We start from the raw sequence: 23,167 nt of genomic DNA, 5'->3' as shown, positions 1-23,167 counted from the left end.
GTGTTAACTTTAAGTACAATTTTTTTTAAAGGAGGTACTAAATAGTACAAATTTGCGTTTCATTTAATTTTATTTAGGTACACCCGCCATTCTGACTCTCACACCTAATACACATCATCTCTATTGGTCACGGAATTCAATCCGCTTTATTTTATTTATTTAATATTTTGGTGTGTTCCTATTTGTCCTCGCTTTTTGTATGACAGGGGTACACCAATATTTTGCAATATGTAAAGCCTGACCAGTAATATATGATCACGCGCCACATTGCGGAATTTCATTGGAACTAAACTTTTCATACTAAACTGAACTGTCACCCTGTACCTGAGAATAACAGCGCCCTCTTGATAATGATCATACATTTATGGTCGGGCTTTACCTACTTTAAGCATTTTGTCTATGATGAATAGGAGCTGTGCTAGTTGGAATCATCTTTGTTCTTATTCTAGTCTAACACCAGCAATGGCAATGGAGCGCACTGCACAAGCGGCATCTAATAAAAGAGCTATTTGTTGCAAAAGTCTTTAACAAATAAACAGTCGATTATACATTAAGTTTAATTTTCTACATTGACAATTTGAGAACATAATCCTTTGCATTCATTCTTAAAAATCTCAACTTGTTGTTCAATGTATCCTTCAAAGTTATTATATGGACAGGACGGGAGCACTTTAAATTTCGGTTTGCCTTTACTGCTGTGGTATACTGATCTGAGCGTAAGAACCGGCGGCTTGTCGGGGAACTTTGCACCTGAAAGTATGGAAGTCGTTATTCGAACTACATTAACGCATTCACTGCCACCGACGCATATATGCGTTCACCGTCATATAAGTTTGTTCCTAGGCCACGCCCCCTGCAGGTAATTGCGTTAAGTTTTTAAGCCTTTTAACACCTTATGTCAAAAACACAAACATTTTTCAAAGGCTAAAATCCCAGGCGCAAGGGAGCTAATATAAACCTTAGTCGAAATTGTGAAGTTTACTTTGACAGCGTCCGCCATGACACCTATAGTTGTTCTTGGCGCTATAGGCACAACTAGTTACGACGCCTTTAGGTGTTCTTACTCCTTGGGGTTCAAAAGGCCAAAGATGTTTTGAATGTTACTTCTAACCTCTTCCTATCACTATTCAGACATCTTAAAAATTAGCCTAATTAGTTAAGCCATAGCTTATACCAATAGGCGAGTCCGCACTTCCTGGCGCACAAAACGGCCAGTGTAGCCGTGCCTCGGCCGAGGCGGCCCGCTCGGGTGAGGAAAACGCGCGCGCCGCCTCGGCCGAGCGCACATCTACACTGGCCGTTTATTGCGCCAGTTAAATTGCCTCGCGCGTATGCTCGCTCTGTGTGGACCCGCCTAATGAAATGAATTCCTCGGAAAGCTATGCAAAATTTTATTAAAATTTGTTAATTATTCAGTCTTTTTCCCGTAGGTATACTAGAGGGCCTACCGCGAACCACGTTCTATGTATTGCCTTTCTGTCGCACTTATAAATTAGTACGTAACTGTGACAGGGTGGCAACCCGTCGAACGTGGTTCGCGGTAGGCCCTCTGATTATTGGGTATAAAGTACTTATCTACACCATTTCCACCTATTCGTAAAGTACCCACATAAAAGTTTCTAGAATCTAACATGGTCAAAAATTCTCACCTATATCTATCTGTAATATCCAATGAAAGTCATTCATTTCAAACAGGAACGCTGCGTTGTTAGCATCGTGCTCCAACACCGCCCCTTCGTACCTCACAATGAGCTGGGCCAGTAATTCCCTCTTTAGCTTTTCATTATTCAGAAGAGCTTGGATCTAAACATTAAAAATGAAATAAACCTTGGCTTACTAGTGCTTGGCTTATTCGCTTACAAAAATTCACGCATACCTAATAATACTTGTATGTTACTTCATAGACAAATAAGAAGTACCTAAGGTTGGAGTGCTCGCTCTATATATCAGTTTTGGTACCAAAACGCTTATGATTTTCGTAGTCGACATCTATCATCGAGTAGCGGAATTATCAGTACTTCTACTTGACAATAGATGTCTCGGGTGTCGAACCTGACGAAAATTTCATTCCTCAACAATAGCAGGAGTTGAAAAGAGCTAGCAGTACTGATAATTTCGCTACACGATGGCCTCGATGCTAGATGTGAACTACGAAAATAATACGTGTTTTAGTACCAAAACAGAGAGCCTACGGCGAACCACGTTCGACGTGTTGCCTCTCTGTCAAACTTGTAAATTCGTACGTAAGTGCGACAAACAGGCAATACGGCAGGCGAAAACCGAAATTCTCAAATTGCGGGGATCTTTCTCTTTTACTCTTAGTAAGACGTCATTAGAGTGACAGAGAAAAATGCCCGCAATTGACGTATTTCGATTTTCCCGGTAGCCGCCCTGGGCTATAACCGTGAAAATCGAAGTTCGTCAATTGCAGGAATTTTTCTCTGTCACTCTAATTAGGCCTTGGTGAGAGTAAAAGAGAAAGATCCCCGCAATTTGGGAATTGCGGTTTTCGTTCGGTAGCCTCCCTCATGAATGGAGTGAGCACTCTATGCTTACTTCTTATTTCTTTATAGTTACAAGAAAACTCATTTAATTTTATATCTGTTATCTGTGTAATAAGCAAGGCTCGGAAAAAGGCCCGTCATTTAAAAAAAAAAACATAATTTAGGACCCATTTGAGTAATATTTATTAATCGCTGAGATTGGTAAGAAAGTCTCTGTGGTACGGAACAGGGTTATGTCATTAATTAGTCCATGGTTATGTTTTCAAAATGACGGGCGTTTTTCCGAGCCTTGGTAATAAGGTATATATAGATCGTGTCATTCACGAAGACGCGTGCCTTGACTTGACTCGTATTGTTGTTAGGTTAAATTTGACAAATCTACGCGTCATCGTGGATAACACGAATTATACAAATTCGAACTAATTTTCAAGCTAGGCAGCAAATATTCTAAGAAACTTTAATTGAAATAAAATATAAATAATGGTTGTAAGAAACAAAAGCCTTCTAAGAAGCCAACTATCTTCAGTTCAACTAAAAAAATAGTTTTTTTTTAAACCAACTAGAGCAGAACATGTTAATTTAAATGTCATAAAATAGGATTAAAAAATATATAAACCCATTTATTTATAAATTTATAATACTTACTTTATTATTTAATAGTTCTGTGACCATAGGGACATAATCCATTAAGACTCCAGACTGATGCATCCTGTAAATCAATAATGTCATTTTTGCAATAGTTCAATAGTACCTATACACATTTAGTAAGTAAGGTAAGTATACCCGCATAAGATCGGATGGAGGATAAGATCGTATGATCGCAAATGATTGCTACCAAAATATTAGTCATTTTACATCACCAGCAATACAATGTGTGACGCCACTTCATCCCGCCCCTATTGCCAAGTTGCCACATTTAGTAAGTAACCGCTCAATCGTGTCAGTCGTGTGAACGAACGTTTTCAAAAGAGTGTGAAAAAGTTAATATTTATTACAATTCCAATGGGGTTGGCCGGTCGAAGTATTTAACAGATGGCGCCATCATAGCTTGCCCTGTCAATCCCTAGAAATGTGTCAAATTCTTGTTTTTTTTTTTGGAATTTTGTGACCTGGATTCCAGTACTTTAAGCCAAATCTCATAGAGACAGGGGCAAGCTATGATGGCGCCATCTATGCAAACCTTTGACAGTTGCCAACCCCATTAGTCCACGACTTTTCGGTTTGGTATCTTGAACAAAATGTAATTCAACTTTGAGTGTAAATCACTCCAAAATTATTTTATTAAGGAGCATTAACTGAATTAATAATAAAAGTTCGTTTTCTTTAGTGTTGAGTTGCTCACTCGTGAGGCACTTCATTTGTACCACTCATTTAGTTAAATTGTCGCAGAACTTCACACCGCATAAATGTCATACATCACTCCTCAATTAATTTTACTCATTTACTCGCGCGCATCACACACAGCTCTTACCACTCAAACCATTCAAACACTTCAAATTTGAAAAAAAACTCTCAGCCTTTCAAACTCACTCGCGTTCCTCACAACTCGCAAGAGAGTCGCGAGGCGCTCGGTGCTCGCCGACATTCAAATGAAGAAATGAGTCATTGACGTCATCGCATTCATCGCTCACACTATCAACTGCCCAACTACAAACCTTATTGCAAGGACAAAAGGTCCACCGAGAAATGCGTTGTGTTTGTACCTCGCCTTCGCCTCACTGTGACATCCCCTCAAAAATCCTTTCAAAATGAAACAATGAATTAGATTTACTGAAAGAGGGAGTGAGACAGACACGCGCCGTGCTTCAATAACACCTCATCGAAAATACGTTAAAAATGAAACACGAAAGAAAACAAGCGTAAGCGTCCGCAAGCTTACATACATATTACGCCATTTTGATCCTAGCATTGCTAAGTTACTTGTCAAAAGCGAAAAATCTAAGTCATCAAAGAACCTACCGAAGAAAGTTTTTTCTCTCTGTCGCACTTGTAATTTCATACGTAAGTGCGACAGCAAAGCAAAACTTCGTGGTTCGCGGTAGGCCTCCATATTTGTTAGCTATTATTGTACTAACGCGCATACCAGTATAACCTGACCTCAAGGTTCATATTGCTGGTGTCATGTATAATCTGAATCAATTAGACTGGACAGTGAAATGGTTACTTGATAAGCGATTGAAATGCCAACCAAGTCTCACTGGACATTTACGAAGCTAGCTTAAAATAGTTATCGTTTAAGAGACCAAAATATTATTTAAATTATTGAAATATAATATAGTGGCGTACACAAAATATGATATTTTACATTAGTTTATTAATAAAAAAGTAAATATAATTTGTATAGGTGAAATAAACATGTACATTTTAACGATTTGAATATGTAATACTTTTTGTTAACGTGCTTCGTATAGTATTTCGATCATTTATGATTTTGACATATTTATAGTACGAGAAACTCGAAAAAGTTGTTCGTAATCTTTAGTTGTGTTTTATAAATAGTGATCAGTGACCATTCTTATAATTATTCCAAAATAACAATATAGTAACATTGTTTTCGCGATAAAATATACCTGTGGGTCTTTCTTTGTGTCTTTTGCATACAAAAATCAAGTGTATATTACACGCCGGTGGCATTACCGCGCGAACGTTATTGAGGCTTTCGTTTGTTATCATATTACAATGCTATTATTACTGATAAATTATGAGGTGGTAAGTTAGTAATTTCTATATAATAATAATGGTACAAAAAATATTGGATTTGTTCTCCTTAGTTTGTTAATTGTTTGTTTGGTAGTTTATGGTTAGTATTTATTTCAATATATGAATGTTAAACTTAAAATTATATCAAGTAGCAAGGATTGATACTGAACAATCTAACAATAAAAATAATAAACTGCTAAATTAGAACGTTTCATAAAAGCATCAAATTAAGTTGCAATAGGATGTATGTACTTTAACTCCTTAGTTTGATTCTTAAATGTATGTCTTCTGTTGTTAAAGTTCTGTTTTAAACCTTCAGAATTGCACTCCAAGTAAATATTTAAAAGGAAGTTTAGCAATGCCTAAATATGTATTTACATTAAATATGGTTTGCTGCCGTTGGAGTTGATGGAATAGTCGATGCTGCAAAAGTGCTAGTACTTCTCCTCATTTGAAGTAAGACATTGTAACACCTCATTTTAGAGAATGAGGTACTCATACAAACTCATTTTAAATTGATGTCCTACCCATCACTAGTTTTCTTTTTATCATTTGTATTAAACATTCGAAAAATAGTCCAGTCTTGCCCGGGTATACCTTATATATATATATATATTTTTTTTTATTCCGAAAAAGTAAGCATTTGACCACAATCTCACCTGATGGAAAGTGCCGATGTAGTCTAGGATGGAACATGCTTACCTAAAAGATGTCTATTCACTCTCGATTTAAAAAGGTCCAAGTTATAGTGGACTGGGAATAGATTTGCAGGAAGTGAATTCCACTCCTTAGCCGTACGCATGATAAAGCTGGATGCGTAGCGTTTAGTGCGAATCAGTGGTAAAGTAACGACGTAAGGGTGAAACGCAAGTCCGCGTCTAGTCCCACGGTGGCAGAACGGAGATGGGGGGATAAGATTATGTAATCCCATCGCACACTCCCCGAAATGTATCCTGTAGAATACCGATAAACAGGCTACCTTTCTACGGTGTTCTAGGCTCTGCAGTCTAGCCTCTACCAATCTCGCATCCCCAATAAGCTTCCTAGCGCGTTTGTCTATAGAATCTAGGGTGGCTAGCTGATACTTGGCGGATCCATCCCAAAGGTGACTGCAATACTCCATACACGACCGGACTTGAGCTATGTAAAGCTGAAGAAGCTGCTCCGGTGTGAAGTACTGCTTGACCTTAGAAAGGACGCCTAATCGTCTAGCTGCAGATTTAGCCAGAGATTCAATATACGCCCCGAAGCTCAGGTTAGATGAGATACTTGTGCCAAGTAGCTGGAGATGGTTGGATATCGGTACGGATACATCCCGGAAAGTCGGAGCCAGGTCGAAAGGACTCCGTTTCGCAGAGAACAGACACGCCTGTGTTTTGGTAGCGTTGAATTTGACCAGGTTTGCGTCGCCCCAATCGGATACTACCTTAAGTGTCAAATTCAGACGGTCTACCATATCATATCATATCATATCGTGCTGTCATCGGCATACCCAAAAGTATCTGGGACTAGCATGTCGTTGATATGCAGCAGAAATAAGGTCGCGGACAGAACAGAGCCCTGAGGAACACCGGCATTAATAGCCCATTGGTCAGATGTGTAGCCATCTAACACCACCCGGATATTGTATTATATATTATATTAATGACATCTCTAAATCACAAATGGGCATTAATTGATTAACTTTTTAATCGACGAATTAATTAACCCATTCAGGGCCAGCGACTCAGCGTATGGGTCATGCGTCATGCTCAAACAGTTCCGCAGGGCCAGTGACTCACATGTGAGTCATGAAGAAATTCTGTTTTAAACATAAACGAAACATAATTTGACGTAATAACTACGTATGTCATTCGTTAACAACCATTTCTAGAAGGTATATTACGATTGAAACTATAAACACGTTCTTTTAAATGAAAATAGAGCATAGAATATTAAATTTTGGTTTACTATTACCAGAATTTCCAGATAAATCCGCGTTGCAAGCAAACAGAAAAATCCATATTTCAAAGATACCAAAAATATGGACATTTTAGAAGTAATTGATATGACTCGGGGTATGGGTCACCGTGGCCTGGCGCTACTTGTAAAAAATACAAAAGTTTCGTAGCAGGCCAAAATAAACTTTATTGACTGATTTTAAAGCTTATTACATGTTGAAGCTGTTTGATGTTGTACCATTTTACAACCGATTACTGTTTAGATGGCAAGCAACATTTACCAAGCCGTAGTATAATAATATTTTGTTTTGTGTGAGGGGTAGGGCAACGAGGATTTTCTCCCACTGTACTTTTATGTAATCAATTACCTACTTAATTATGCATTTTTTTTTTGGTTACAATATAAAACAAGTCCGTTGAAACAATCACCACCTCACCACTAACTAATATTGTATCATCAAAATAGCGTGTGACAAATATTTACACGTTTTTTAAAGCGTCTCCGTGGTTTCTACGGTCGATTAGAAAGAAAGTACTATAATACATTTTAAGTGGTCTATTGTTACTATATTATAATAACTTTTACCAAAACAAGGATAACGACCGACCAAGTGTCAGCTTATCGGACACACTTGGACAATAAACAATTAATCAGATCAGCTACATGTTAATCATAATGCTGCATTGTCATCCGGTTTACATGTATGCAAAACTTCATCTTAATCGGAAATCGGGAAATGGTTCAAATTGAACTTCCAAGATGTGACCCAAAAAACAACAACAGCAAACACAGATAGTTAAATAAGTAAAAGGTAAAAATGTTAATTCCTACAAACTGCAATTTTATGAGGGTTCCGTAGCCAAATGGCAAAAAACGGAACCCTTATAGATTCGTCATGTCCGTCTGTCCGTCTGTTTATGTCACAGCCACTTTTTTCCGAAACTATAAGAACTACTTATACTGTTCAAACTTGGTAAGTAGAAGTATTCTATCAACCGCATTAAGATTTTCACACAAAAATAGAAAAAAAAAACAATAAATTTTAGGGGTTCCCCATACTTAGAACAGAAAATAAAATAAAAAAAATTTCATCAAACCCATACGTGTGGGGTATCTATGGATAGGTCTTCAAAAATGATATTGATGTTTCTAATATCATTTTTTTCTAAACTGAATAGTTTGTGCGAGAGACACTTCCAAAGTGATAAAATGTGCCCCCCCCCCCCCCCCCTATAACTTCTAAAATAACAGAACGATAAAACTAAAAAAAATATATGATATACATTACCATGCAAACTTCCACCGAAAATTGGTATGAATGAGATCTAGTAAGTAGTTTTTTTTTAATACGTCATAAATGGTACGGAACCCAGAACCCTTCATGGGCGAGTCCGACTTGCACTTGGCCGCTTTTTTTTATAGGTACAGAAAAAAGGTGGTTAGTAAAAATGTTGCATAATGTTGTTCAACTGGCCGGCTTCATAAGCGACGTTTTATTTACTGTACGCGCCAGGCCAGAGACCCATAAGCTAAGTCATACGTTTTAGGTAAAAACGGTTTGTATGGTGGCCCGACGTATTGTGTACGCTCGACGGGTCTTGGCCATGAATGGGTTAATCGATTAAAAAATTTAATTGCGATTACTAGATTGAGTTAGTCAACTAAATTTCTCGTTAGTTGATTACATTTTGCCCATTTCTGCTCTGAATATGCAAAAAAATTATGATGAATGATTTTCAATATATATTTTTTTTTAAATCATGATTATCAGACAGAATTAAAATCAGTATAACTAATTAAAAACTCCACTCTGCTCGGACACTCCGAACTGGAGTGATGGCAGCCTTATCTTTATACCTAATATCTTATGTTACCTTCAGATGGAAAAACACAAATTTGTGAAGATCAAGTTTTACTTACGGTGGTAATGTTATGTTGCCAAGAGATTTTGTGAGCAGAGGTGACAAAATCAACTCTGCATTGGTAGAATTAGGATATCTCACAAGCAGCAGGGCTGTGTCAATACCAGGGTTTTGATCAACACTGTAAACAATAAAATACTGTAAGTATCTAAACTAAAGAAGTGTCCTAAATCCATACTTTAGTTATAAAAAAAAACCTTTAAATCAGAAATTGTAATGATGAGTTGCTTGGTCCATAATGATATGGACTGTTATAAATACCTCTGTTTTTAATATTATTGCCCCATAACAAAAGTAAACATATTGCTTTGTAAACCAGTGGGCAAAATTATTATTATTAAAGATATTTACAATTAATATCAAAGTGAGAATTGTTTTCACTCGATACCTGGGTTACAAATATAGATTTGAGTAATTGTCTAGTATCAAATGTTGATAACATTAACAAAGCTAAAAGTAAGTACGACGGTTCGCAGTTACAAAGTATATGCGATTCAATGCTTACAAACTCTTATAATGACTATTATAAGATATTTACTGATGGATCTAAAACAGATTTTGGTAGTGGGGCAGCATTCCTAGATTGGCAAACTTGCAATAGAAGCATCTCTTTCATATATTGACAGCATCAATAGTCACAATAAATTTATAATTTTAAGATTCAAAATGCGCTCTTCAACATTTGAACCCTGTACTCAGTCTTTAGGGGCATTCCATTGGCTTATTCAATAATTCGTCTAGTACTTAAACTGAATGCAGCCAAAAAGAAAGTTATTTTACAATGGATTCCCTCTCACTGAGGTGTTGTGGGGAACGAGGTGGTGGATCGGTTGGCTAGGGAAGCATCCGAAATGGGTGAAAAATGCCATAATGTTCCTTGGTTTTCTGATATTCTATACAAAGTCAAGAATATGTGCTTTAACAGGTGGTCTGAATATTTCGATGAAAGATCTTGCACAAAGGGCATATGGTACAAAACGATCCAACCCTCACTTCCTTGAGCCCCATGGTTTTCTTTTTGTAAGTTGAACAGGCAGGATCTAATTGTTGCCTTTAGATTGCGATCTGGCCACATTCCTTTGAATAATTTTGCGTTTTTGATGCGTAAAGTTGACTCGCCCAATTGTAATTTATGCGGAGTAATTGAAGACGTGTTTCATATAACAATGGAATGTCGCACAGCGTCGCTTGCTTAATGTCTATTCCTATGACCTCGGCCGAGTCAATAGCATCTTAGCATCCCCAGCCTCGGAAGAGGCTGGGCTCCTTTATTCTATGGTTATGGATATCATAGCACGTAGCAATAGTGAAAGTTAGACTGGTGTAGTTTTGTTAGAGAGCCACTATGAGGGTGGCATTTGTTTAAAAACCCTCAATGAATAAATAAAGATTAAAAATATATATATATATCAAAGTGTAAACATGTCCATACCTTTCATTGAATAATTCTGGCAATCGAGAAGTGTCAACATTCAGCCTTATCAGGAACTCAACAACATGGCTCCCAACCCATACTTCAATATCTTTTTCCGATGTAAGTGCATCCCCAAGTAAGGCACTATACTCAAAGTAAGCTCGAGAACTTTCATCTTCATTTAATTTTCTAATCTGGAATGTTATATCTTTTGTAATAAAAATAAATAGTTATAATAAATATCTTAATATGGTTTAATTATTCTCATATAATTCAACAAATAGTTGAGTGAAAGTCTTTCATTATAATACCTATTTTAGAACATATATGAAGTGTTTAAAACATACCTGGTGTATCTTGTACAAATTCAACAGCTCTGATATGACTCCACTTAAAGCCTTAGGATCATTCTCATTCCACTTAGCAAGGCTTGGCACTTTATCCTCCAAAAAGTCTTCATCAAGATTATTCAGAAATGACTCATCATCAAATCTAAAGTCTGGAGCAAACCATGGAGTTGAAGCATCAAAGATTACTTCCCATTTCAATTTCTTAGAACAATATGGTAGAACTAATCGGAACTGACTTTCGGCTCCGTCCGCAGATCCAGATACTCTTTCGATATCAACCTTTGTTTTGCATAATCCTGTCAATATTATTATTTAGGGTCAAACAAATTGTACTGAGAAATAGCATTATTAGTCTACTTAAGTACATACCCAATTTAAGGTCCTGATAAATGTTTTGAATATAAGGGCGAAAAACTTGGGCAATATCGTTAATAACTCCAAAGCTTTCTGTTGCCATCATTTATTGACTGAAATTATACACTTATTAGTTGTATATTTGAGCGGCTTAACCTTTTAAACGCTAGAATTAATACACCGAGCCTGCTCGTGCCGCCACCGGTGCGAAGTTACACGAAGTTTTGTCATATATTAGAACGTAGTGATTATATGCTCTTTGTCATATATCAGACTGCAGCGAAATGAGCTGGATATTGTATGCCTAATATATCAAATTAAATCGGTTAAAAGGTTTTTAACAGCTTAATTCAACTTCAAGAATTGTTCTCTGTTCTTGGCTCAATTCAAATACAACAGTAATTCCTGTATTTCCTGAACATAGTAAAAATTGGTATTAAAGAGAATACAACGCAGTCAAAACAAGGACAGAAAGAATCAAAGAACTGAAATTTCTATCGGTCTGACTGATGACAGAATGAAATAGACATTAGACACGTCAATGTCAACATTGACAAATGAAAAGATCATAGATCCAGTATACATTGATATCACCAGAGATATCACTGAGCCAGAAAGGTGTGTCGCGACCGAAGAATACAATACTCACTGATACTCACAAGGAGAAGAACGCAAACTCCATACAAAAAAAATCGGCCAAGAGCATATCGGTCCATGCTCAGAGTAGGGTTCCGTAGTTACTCTTCCGTGACAATAAGCTAAACTGGAGCTTGAAGTATAGTAGATTATTAACCAAAGGATGAACTGTGGATAGTACGTCTTTTTACTATGAAGGGGATTTTTTTGCGATAACTCAAAAACAGCTAAACTGATCATGTCCGCTATAGTTTTCATTTAATGTCTTTCTTAAGCTCTACTTCCACGATTTTTTCATATTTTTTTGACCTATGGTTCAAAAGTTAGAGGGGGGGGGGACACATTTTTTATTTCTCTCGGAGCGATTATCTCCGAATATATTCACTTTGTCAAAAATGTTTGTTGAAGACCCCTATTAGTTTTGAAAGACCTTTCAAACGATATCCCACACTGTAGGGTTGAAGCAAAAAAAAAATCACCCCCTCTTTACGTGTAGGGTAGGTATCCTAAAAAAAAAAATTTTTAGATTTTATTCTACGACTTTGTCGGCTTTATTGATTTATATATCCATGCCAAATTACAGCTTTCTAGCACTAACGACCACGGAGCAAAGCCTCGGACAGACAGACAGACAGACGGACATGGCGAAACTATAAGGGTTCCTAGTTGACTACGGAACCCTAAAAAGTCTTTTTCAAAACTTCGTTCGTTTATACTAGTGGCGCTCTTTTTAACCGACTTCAAGATTTCAAAAGAGGAGGTTATCAATTCGGTTTTTTTTTTTTAATGTTTGTTACTCCATAACTCCGTCATTTCTGAACCGATTTTGAAAATCATTTTTTTGTTTGAATTTATATATATACGGATTGGTCCCGTTTTTGTCAAAACTCAGTTCTAATGATGGGATCCATGAGGAATCGAGGGAACTCTTCAAATGTGAAAGGCATACATATAGTGATTTTTGTATTTTCCGTAACAAATCAAGCATTTACATTTAAAAAAGTGACATTTGATGAAGAAGAACTGCTGATGATGATCAGAATGGAACTCTTCAACGACGCATAGTACACGTTTGGCGATTTCTCCTCTTCGTTGTGTTTGTTAAGTAAATGAAATTTTCAAAACAATTTTTTGTCAAATTCGAGTTCTGACGATGGGGTCCATGAGGAATCGAGGGAACTCTTCAAATATGAAAGGCATACATATAGTGATTTTTGTATTTTCTTTAAAAAATCAAGCATTTACATTTGAAAAAAGTGACATTTAATGAAATGGAACTGCTGATGATGATCAGAATGGTACTCTTCAACGACGTATAGTACACGTTTGGCGATTTGTCCTCTTCGCTGTGTTTGTTAAGCAAATAAGATTTTCAAGACAATTTTTTGTCAAGTTCGAATTCTGACGATCGGGTCCATGAGGACTCGAGGGAACTCCACAAATGTTAAAGGCATATATATATAGTGATCTTAGTATTTTCATTAACAAATCAAGTATTTACATTTGTAGAAGTGACATTTGATGAAGTAGAAAGTACTGCTGATGATGAACAGAACGGAACTCTTCAATGATGCATAGTTCACGTTTGGCAACTTGTTCTCTTTGCCAAGCAGTTAGGTTTTCAAGGCAAATTTTTATATTTATATCCTATTTAGTTTTTTTAATAATTATCTGGTGCTTTATTTCATGCATGGTGTAAAGTAATTTATCTTAAATACAGTCGAATACCATAGTCAATCATAGGGCAAATCTGAAATGTGTCAAGGTGGGTGCAGTGGCAAAAAAAAAACATGTTACCTCCTTTTCTACATAATTAGGCGTAGGACGCTGTCTTTTTAATTTCATTTTATGAAATCTAAAATTAACAGTAATCGTTCTTTCACCGGTCTCCCTCATTGAAGTCGGTTTTTTTTTCTTAAAATTATTGTATCCAGTACTAAAATTGACAACCGGTTTAATACGCGCTGTCATGTGTATGCTTAGGGATGGGACATGTTCATTACGGGAAGTGGTACTGGAACCAGTGGCACCGTAATTTATCGTGTTAAGACCTATCATATATATATATATATATATATATATATATATATATATATATATATATATATATATATATATATATATATATATATCCTAGTGAGTATTATATTCTTTGATACCTATGATCTATTGACTCCATAGAGGTATAATAAGTATGGTGGAGCCGGCAAATGTCCGAACGAGATACTTTTATTGAATTTTCAGTAGGAGTAGCAGAGAAAGCACTATGATTGTTTGTCCTTGTCAGTTTCTTTTCTTTATGGTGGGCAACAAATAACCCGACCAAATGACGTGGGTTGTTTTTAATATGTTGTCAGAATTGTTAAAATATGTTTTTGTAATTAGGCGCATTGCGTATGTTCTTTCCCTTACGGGCGCACGCGTATACCATCTAAGATTGAATCTCATATATCTGTGGTTTTGTTTTATATATGCATAATGTCCAATTTGTAGTAGGAATCTAATCCAGATCAGATTTGTCATATTGCTTAAAGTTATTATTATTTTCTATGAAGACACTAAAGGTTTTTTTTGTGTGTTATTTGTATTATTTATTTGCAATAGAAAAAAAGACTAGAACATAGATTTTTTTATTAATAAGATCTACTTTGGGAGTTGTTCCTTCATATTGGACTCTGGGTGTATATATATATATATATATATATATATATATATATATATATATAGGTGCGCTGTAATTTAACCTTTTTATATAGGTACCTGCGTTTTTCATTTCTGTTCTGACACTGACATTGGTAAAAGCAAAGCTTACCTAGTTGTGCTTGTGAAGTGAATTCAAGTAATAAACTACCAACTATTATAATAAGACTGGCTACCTAGTTAGAATTTATAATTAAATTTGCTGCTTGTGTAGACAGAAACCTATACTTAACGGTTGAAATCGGTTCTGTACATCACGTATTTTTGTAGTAGTCGGGTCTTAGTTTTGCACCATTGCCTTTCTTTGATGAAAATTATGGGAAAAAAACTAAAATAAAGTTATTAAAATTATTTGACCCCTTATTATTTTCGATAGTTTCTTAAAATTAACCGTAAAGTATTGTTTACACCGATACACGAATCTGTTACCTTGCGATTTGTCAGCTATGAAAAATATGAATTCCCTGCGGAACGACATTTCTGAGCTCTTAAAATTAGCCAAAAAGTTCAACTGCTTCTATTTCTCAGGTGATTGAATAATTTGTATATTACGATTATCCGAAACTGTAAGTGCGACCTGTTCACTCTAAACCCAAACACGCGCTCAAGACGACACTGCCTTAAACAGTTGTACAAAGCATAAAACAAATATGGGCAAAAACGTTATTGCAAACTGAATAGTAAAGACTTGGAACAAGTTACCATCAGAAGTTATGGACTCTATACCTAAGTGTGTATCAATTTAAAAATAAATAAATAATAAATCAATAAATATTATAGGACATTATTACACAAATTGACTAAGTTCCACAATAAGCTCAATAAGGCTTGTGTTGAGGGTACTTAGACAACGATATATATAATATATAAATATTTATAAAGACTTAAATACACAGAAAACACCCATGACTCAGGAACAAATATCCATGTTCATCACACGAATAAATGCCCTTACCAGGATTTGAACCCGGGACCATCAGCTTCATAGGCAGGGTCACTACCCACTAGGCCAGACCAGTCGTCAAAATAGAGTTAACAAAAGAAACAGTGAAATTGTGCAAAGTGAATTATGATTTAAAATATTTAGACATACCGTCATTACCTGCCTGTCCTATAATAATAATAATTTTTTGGTTTGACACCTTGTTTTGTTTTTAGGTTTACATCAAGGCATATGTAAACCATTCATAGTTGCTGGCCACCAAGTGGGGCTAATTCGACCTGATATTATGAAATATCTTCAAAAATTTCCAGAGGTAACCATTTTAACATATTTACTTTCTAAACATTTACAATTGGTTATCCAAATGCTAACTTAGTTTATCCGAACATTGGAATGAATTTGTTCTGCCCCTGCACATAAGTAGGTATAGTGTGTTGAAACATGTATTTTTTCATAAAATATTGTCAATTTTAAATATACTGTACTGTTTTCCTAAAAACCCTCATTTTTACTATGTGAACTTTTGATTATCTGAACTAGGATTGGTCCCTATTAATTTGCATCAGGGCTCGGAAACTGTTTTATTTTTCAAACTGTTTTCAATCAGTCGCCCAGGATTGAAAAGGGTTTTGTTTGCGGTTACCAGTTACAGAACTGTTCTATTGACATGAGAAAGCGGCTTATGCCAAATTCGTTTGTCTTTCGTTTTTGTGGAACAAAATTAACTAGTTAAATTGAAAATATCAAAGCAGGATAGAGTATTCCTATTTCTTACAACCATGAAGAAGATCTGGCGTCTCCAAAAGCAGTGGTTTACTAGTATTATATCATTCTCCAGGAACTATAAAATTTAGTTTTCTCATCTTACTGGTAAGGAGAGAGGATGAAATGTTGTAGTTTATGTTCATTCAGTAAACCAGTTTTTAATTAACGAAATACAATTATGGAACAATATTAATAGGTAATACAATACCTGTTCCCAGCCCTGGTTTGGATAATAGAGGTTCTACTGTATTATTAGTACTTTTATTTCAGGTTTTTAGAATCACCGGTAAATATGTGGAGCTAAATCCTGCATTCCGTGACTATCAAGAAAGAACAGCAAAAGTAGCTGATGTGTTACAGAGCTTGAGAAAAGACGGAGAGTTGTGTGCACTTAAGGGTTGGAGGGATGAGGTTAGTTGTTTAGGAGCATATTGCTCTACAGTAAATATATTAATAATGATGAGTAAAACATGATTGTAATGATTGAACATTATTCTCTTTTGTTTGGAAAAACACAAGTTTAATGGTGACAGAAACTGGATACAATTATTCACGTTAGAAACTTGTGAGACAGATATGTTTCGTAATTCGTATGCTGAAATTCTTCAATTTATGCTGAACATTTAGTTGTATTTTTTGTTTTTAGTGTTTTGGAGTGAGCACCCCCTTTTATTATGAAAACTTGATGGAAATGGACCGGAGTGCGATTTGCCTGTTCGGCATTAGGAACTATGGTGTCAGTGTCTCCGGCTATGTTAATCATCCCAGCAAAGGTCTGTGCATCTGGTTGCAGCAGAGGAGCTTCACCAAACAAACATGGCCAGGTTTGTGGCACCTTACATCAGTAATACTTTGAGCATCCTTATTGCAGAACAAAGAGGAATTGTATGTTACCGTGCCTGCATGAAACACGCGGGCCCTGAGACCCTTCTGTAAATTTTAATAAATCCTTCCACAGCTTGAAATAAATCTAATAAGATTCATATAAGGATAAGATTTACAAGCTTCATCTTTGTTTGTATTCTTAAAGTCCTTGTTAATTTAATATTTATTTAATAAATTGTATGCATTCATTTCCAATAAAGAGATTGTTTTATAATTTTTGCAAAAAAAAACACTTAAATAAAAAAATATTTGTAAGTAATCAATAAAGAACTTATTTATTTATGTATTTCAACAGGAAAATGGGACTGTTTCGTCAGCGGTGGATTGGCAGTGGGCTATGGTATCCTGGAGACCTGTATCAAGGAAGCTGCAGAGGAGGCATCTGTGGAGGGAGAGTTAGCGAAGAAGTTGGTGCCATCTGGTTGTGTCAGGTTAATTCATTTCTGTATTCTAGTAATTTGGGTTTATGGAAGAGGAGGAAAATATTGTTATCCTACTTTAAAGGCTTCATTAAGTTAAAATAACCGGCCAAGAGCATGTCGGGCCACGCTCAGTGTAGGGTTCCGTAGTTACTCTTCCGTCACAATAAGCTAAACTGGAGCTTAAAGTATAGTAAATTGTTAACCAAGGGATGAAACGGTACCTTTCACCCGAGTTAAACAAATAGGCAAATTTGCATAATCAGTACCTAATTAAAGTAAGTCTTTTTACTATGAAGGGAAAACTTTTTGCGATAACTCAAAAACAGCTAAACTGATCATGTCTGCTATAGTTTTCATTTAATGTCTTTGTTAAGCTCTACTTCCAAGATTTTTTTCATATTTTTTGGACCTATGGTTCAAAAGTTAGAGGGGGGGGACACATTTTTTTTTTCTTTCGGAGCGATTATTTCCGAATATATTCACTTTATCAAAAAATGTTTCTTGAAAACCCCTATTCGTTTTGAAAGACCTTTCCAACGATACCCCACACTCTAGGGTTGAAGGGAAAAAAAAATTTCACCCCCACTTTACGTGTAGGGGAGGTACCCTAAAAAAAATTAAATTTTTAGATTTTATTGTATGACTGTCGGCTTTATTGATTTATATATCCATGCCAAATTTCAGCTTTCTAGCACTAACGACCACGGAGCAAAGCCTCGGACAGACAGACAGACAGACAGACGGACATGGCGAAACTATAAGGGTTCCGTTTTATGCCATTTGGCTACGGAACCCTAAAAAAGCAGGCGACGAGCACTTAATGAATTTGCATTATTGGAAACGGTTTTAATACTAAATTCAAAATCCCCTAAGTAAAATGACAAAGTTTGTGACTAGGCGGGTCCACACAGAGCGAGCATACGCATACGCGTGAGGCAATTTCCTCACGCAGGAACCGAGTGTAGACTTGCCTCGCGCGTATGCTCGCTCTGGGGGCCTACCGCGAAAATCGAAGTTCGTCAATTGCGGGCATTTTTCTCTGTCACTATAATGACGTCTTAGAGAGAGTAAAAGAGAAAAATCCCCACAATTGGCGAATATCGGTTTTCGCGGTAGGCCTCCTGTGTTGGACCCACCTAATGAATGACATTGTTTATGTTCCGAGGTTATTAGCAAGTACAACATAGTCAATACAACGAGTATAGAATGCACTCGGAAAAGGGACCTGTCTGAAAATCACCGCCATGTATATATCTACCAAAAGCTGAGACTGGTACCCATTGCCTATACCACAAAATCACATACCTAAAAGTAATAGATGTAGTTAATTTTTTGTGAAGGTTTTGTATAATGTTTTTTGTGCAATTAAGTGTATGTATATTTTCTCTCATGCAATGTTTATTTTTTTTGGGAATAAACATTTTTTTACTTTATCTTTAAAAAAACACTCAAGGTTTTATTCAGTCGGCCCGCAGACGGACTTCAAATTATTACCTACACTAAGGCGCTGGTCTGCAACAAACGCCGTAGGTCGCGTCCAGCGTCCGGTGGAAGGCTCAATGTGAATGGACGTGATAATATAATAAAAATATATGAAAGTTCCTTAATATTTCTTTCGCCCACTGTACTTACCAAAGTGAGTATCATTAAGCATTTTAATGGCATAGTACCTACGCAAGGCGCATAGCAGGGACCTACCCACGGCTACCGACTTTGATGAAACGTAGGCCAACCATCCAATAATTCCATTAATAATTAATTTGTAGGGAAACCATCTCGATTAAACTAGCATTCGAATCAAAATCGGTCCAAGAAGCTACGATGCCACAGAGAGACAGACGGACACACAGACACAACACCCCTGTACCTATGCTAGGTATAAAACGGTTTCACACCTGGTAGACTAACAACCAAGCTCATTTCTTACTAAGGTTTGTGTTTCAATTCCCGAGTTAAATAATCAGATGCTAATTTTGAGTTTCCTTATGTTAGCTCGAAGAATTGACTTTTAAATGATGATTTTGAATGATTATTTTTTTATTACCTACATTTGGATTTGATTTCATTTGAATTTTTTGGTGTTTCATAGTTAGTAGTTTCTTTGTTTTGGTGTGGTGAAAAATTTTGTTTCACTCGGAGGCAAAGTTCGTTTATCCCTCGTGCATTGAAACCATCGCAACGCTCAAGATTCAACTTCTCGAACCACTAGATACGCTCGTGGTTCAATTTTGGAATCTTTCGCTTGCTCGTATCAATATTAGCACGAGGGTAATTCCACGAGACTGTAACGTCAGTTACCAATTCTTTCGTGTGTTCTTACATTAATTAAGCATATTTAAGTATCCAGATATCTACCTACCTACCTACTAGACATACAGACACTTAAATTTGCTTAATTAATGTAAGAACACACGAAAGAATTGGTAACTGTTACAGTCTCGTAACCCATCCACACCCACCCACGAGCGGTTAAACAACTTTGCCCCCTTGTAAAACAAATAACTATTAAGATAAATCTAACGTACTCTTAGTACTCTTTCTCATTAGTACTCTTTGACATGTTTAAAATAGACACGACATTTTTTTTTCAAAATTTTAAATTAATATTGGACTCGTTTTACTCGTAATTAATATTCAATGTTACGTGCTCGCTTTTTTATGTCGCTCGCACATCCCGAAAATGAGGCGCGGAGGGCTATGTTCAGCGTTTAATAAAAAGTATAAATAATACACTTCTGCAAGTAAGGACTTCTTTATTGGAAATCTTCCTGTTCTTTAGTAATATTCTATTTAGATTTCTTAAATATTAATAATTTTTGGGATGTTGGCGGAAAAAGAAATATCTTGTTTCCGCCTTTTTTGTCTATATTTTTTTTGTGTGCTTTGAATACATCGAATCAAAAATAGTAGGGAAGAAAAATTCAAATTTCCAAATAGGTCATGTGAAACTGAAAAGATGCTTTTCGTATGTGAGAAGTGAACAATAATTTATTTTAGAAATGTTGCTCCAACTATTGCATTTCATATTGCAGCTTCTACTTCGAGAGTGAGAGGGGACTGTTCCCAAACACGGAGTATGTCTACGACCTGGAGTTGCCTTTAGATTTCGTGCCACAAAATGCTGATGGAGAAGTAGAGAGTTTCGAGCTCCTGACGGCGCAGGAATGCATCCAGCGAGCCCTTACGCCACAGTTCAAAACTACCAGTGCACCTGTCCTGTTGGACTTTCTCATAAGAAAGGGATTCATTACTCCAGAAAACGGTAAGATTTAAGTGTTCCTGTTCATAGGTTGTAATTTGAGCATTAAAGATCCCTTATTTTGTTAAATTATTGAGTCCAGTCCCATCTCTAAAAAAACGCATCCAGCGAAGAAACGCCTTTCTGAAATATTGTACCTTAATCCTTGACTAATATGATAGCATACCATAATCATGTTACAGTGTTGTTGTTATACTCTTTGTTGCACTTTCAAGTGCACGTTATTCTTGGCTTGATAGTGTATTGTTTTCTGACGAACGTTGTGGTGGATGGTTTTATACCTAAGTGAAGGTTCAAACTTATTATTAAGGTGAAAGAAAAAAAAATGTGCGTTAGCATAAATCATTTTTACAGTATATATGGCACTTTCCGTACCATATGTTCTTGGCTTGATAGCGTATTGTTTTCTGACAAACGTTGTGGTGGATGGTTTTATACATAAGTGAAGGTTTACACTTATTATTAAGGTGAAAGAAAAAAATTGTGCGTTAGCATAAATCATTTTTACAGTACATATGGCACTTTCCGTGCATATGTTGAAACTTTAAAGAGCCATATGTACTTACTGAAAAAACGTTGTACGATACACGTGCGTATAGGTAATTCTCAACTCGTGTCGATTTAAAACAATCTCTTCGGTCGTGTTTTAATTCTTCACCACTCGTTGCGAATGTCCTACTTTCCGCACTTGTATCGTAAATAACTAACTACAAACCGGAAAACATAACGAAAACTTCTAATCTAATTATCTTTATTTTGAGATTTCTTCATAACAAAGAATAAATTATTCTTTTCTGTTTTAATACGTATTATTTACATTTGCTGTAAACGGACATAAATTTAACTTCCTTATACCTAGGCTAATTAAATATTCAACTCGTTACAACAGACCTTTTAACCTTAGTAATACACTTATAACTATACACTCTGTACAAGTATAAGTGAACATCTGCACGTGTCAGCCGACCTTAGCGTCTACATAGAGAAATAAGTAAGCATAGTGTGTTCACTCCATTCATCTGGTTAAAGACATTTAATCAAAAGAAATGTTACATTTTACTTAATGAGTAGGTAGTTTAAAGTTTTGTTACCAAAACGCTTATTATTTTCGTAGTCGATATCGAGCGTCAAGTAGCGGATTTATTAGTACCTACTGCTACTTGACATTAGATGTCGCGAGTGTCGCGACGAACGAAAAGTCTAAGCTCAACTATTTTCATCTAATATAACCAGAACTTTATTTTCAACTCCTGCTTGAGATTTCCATTTGATATATATTTATATTTACGAAACATTTATTAACATTTGCAGAACCAAATTACCGGTACCTAGTTGAGCTGCTTCACGTCCCGCTGCAGTCGATCTACAACTGGCCTTACACCGCCGCTAGCGTCGTCAACGGCGACGGCCCGCAACTGCAAATACCTAACTAAACCATACATTATGTAGCTAACATTTTGTCATTGCCCCAGGTTATTTTCTAGATGTTTTTATTTCTTTATATAATTTGTATGTATGTCGTATTTATTACACGTTTTGTGATTCCATTTTTGATTTTACTTCAGGATGTGCTTGTAAATGGTTCCGTTTTGGTTCTTCGTCTTACCCATGTTCTTCGATTATTCTAATAATTATGTCCAATCCAACCAATCAATATCTTAGAAAATAAATTGTGTTTATTATGAATAAAAAAAAATTAGAGTTAAATCGTATAATCGTCGTTGTAATGGGGTCGTTTATAGACAATTTCATTTTACATACATCATAAAATCTGTGAACATTTGCTTCCCGTTACAATAATAGGCATACAAATAGCTGACAATGCGTTTACCTTTAACAGGTGATTGACAGGTGGTCTTAGAATCATTTTTTATTTACTACCTGGTTGTAATATAATCACGAAGTTCATATAAGAACCGTCACAGGGCAGCATTGCATGGCTTGTTTCAAGTTTTACTATTGATTTTATCTTGTTGGTTTTAAATGAATTTAAAACTGTCAATCACAAACTATAAATGTTTCCTTTACGTAAATCTTTTCTGCACTTGAAAGAGACCAACTCCTGAAGTAGTTTGAATGTTACTAAAGACGATAGTTTAGCTAGGTATGGTTAATTTCTGTGATACTTTACCAGTTCGGTATAAGGGATTTGTAATTTAGTTGAGTGTGAGATTACTTATTTACAGTTGATTTATAATGTAGAAAAATAAAAGGTTCGCTAATTATTTATTTATTTGACCTATTCTTTTCACTTTGATTGTATCGCTTTAGATAGAATATGACTAAAATATTGTTGGAGTAATAGCATTGGTTGTTCTGTAAAAATGCTAAGATATTTTAGTAAATAGGTGCTATAATATTACCCCCACTAT

General features: G+C 35.9%; 2 protein-coding genes and 2 long non-coding RNA genes across 4 annotated transcripts in view; 1 reads left to right on the top strand and 3 right to left on the bottom strand.

The window, feature by feature from the left end:
• Window positions 1–23,167, bottom strand: part of LOC133519765 (uncharacterized) — a 171,377-nt gene that overhangs the window by 1,538 nt on the left and 146,672 nt on the right. The window lies entirely within an intron of this gene.
• LOC133519760 (BRISC and BRCA1-A complex member 2-like) lies at window positions 544–11,687 on the bottom strand. The gene is made up of 7 exons (XM_061853850.1): window positions 11,201–11,687; window positions 10,829–11,127; window positions 10,500–10,675; window positions 9,066–9,188; window positions 3,150–3,213; window positions 1,650–1,803; window positions 544–750 (listed from the first exon to the last, which is right to left on the bottom strand). Exons 1-7 carry the CDS (start codon window positions 11,289–11,291, stop codon window positions 557–559), a joined length of 1,101 nt encoding a protein of 366 aa, XP_061709834.1. The 5' UTR covers window positions 11,292–11,687; the 3' UTR covers window positions 544–556.
• On the bottom strand, window positions 12,772–14,510 carry LOC133519766 (uncharacterized). The gene is made up of 2 exons (XR_009799672.1): window positions 13,981–14,510; window positions 12,772–13,872 (listed from the first exon to the last, which is right to left on the bottom strand). It is a non-coding gene; the product is annotated as an uncharacterized LOC133519766 (long non-coding RNA).
• On the top strand, window positions 14,676–22,342 carry LOC133519761 (uncharacterized). The gene is made up of 7 exons (XM_061853851.1): window positions 14,676–15,049; window positions 15,680–15,777; window positions 16,500–16,640; window positions 16,876–17,053; window positions 17,410–17,545; window positions 20,569–20,798; window positions 22,107–22,342. The coding sequence occupies exons 1-7, from the start codon at window positions 14,968–14,970 to the stop codon at window positions 22,226–22,228; spliced, it is 987 nt and encodes a 328-aa protein (XP_061709835.1). The 5' UTR covers window positions 14,676–14,967; the 3' UTR covers window positions 22,229–22,342.

Source organism: Cydia pomonella, chromosome 7 (genome assembly GCF_033807575.1).
Source record: "Cydia pomonella isolate Wapato2018A chromosome 7, ilCydPomo1, whole genome shotgun sequence".
NCBI classification, from domain to species: Eukaryota; Metazoa; Arthropoda; class Insecta; order Lepidoptera; family Tortricidae; genus Cydia; species Cydia pomonella.
Note: the sequence above shows the minus strand (reverse complement) of the source record. Positions and strands in the feature narration are given on the sequence as shown.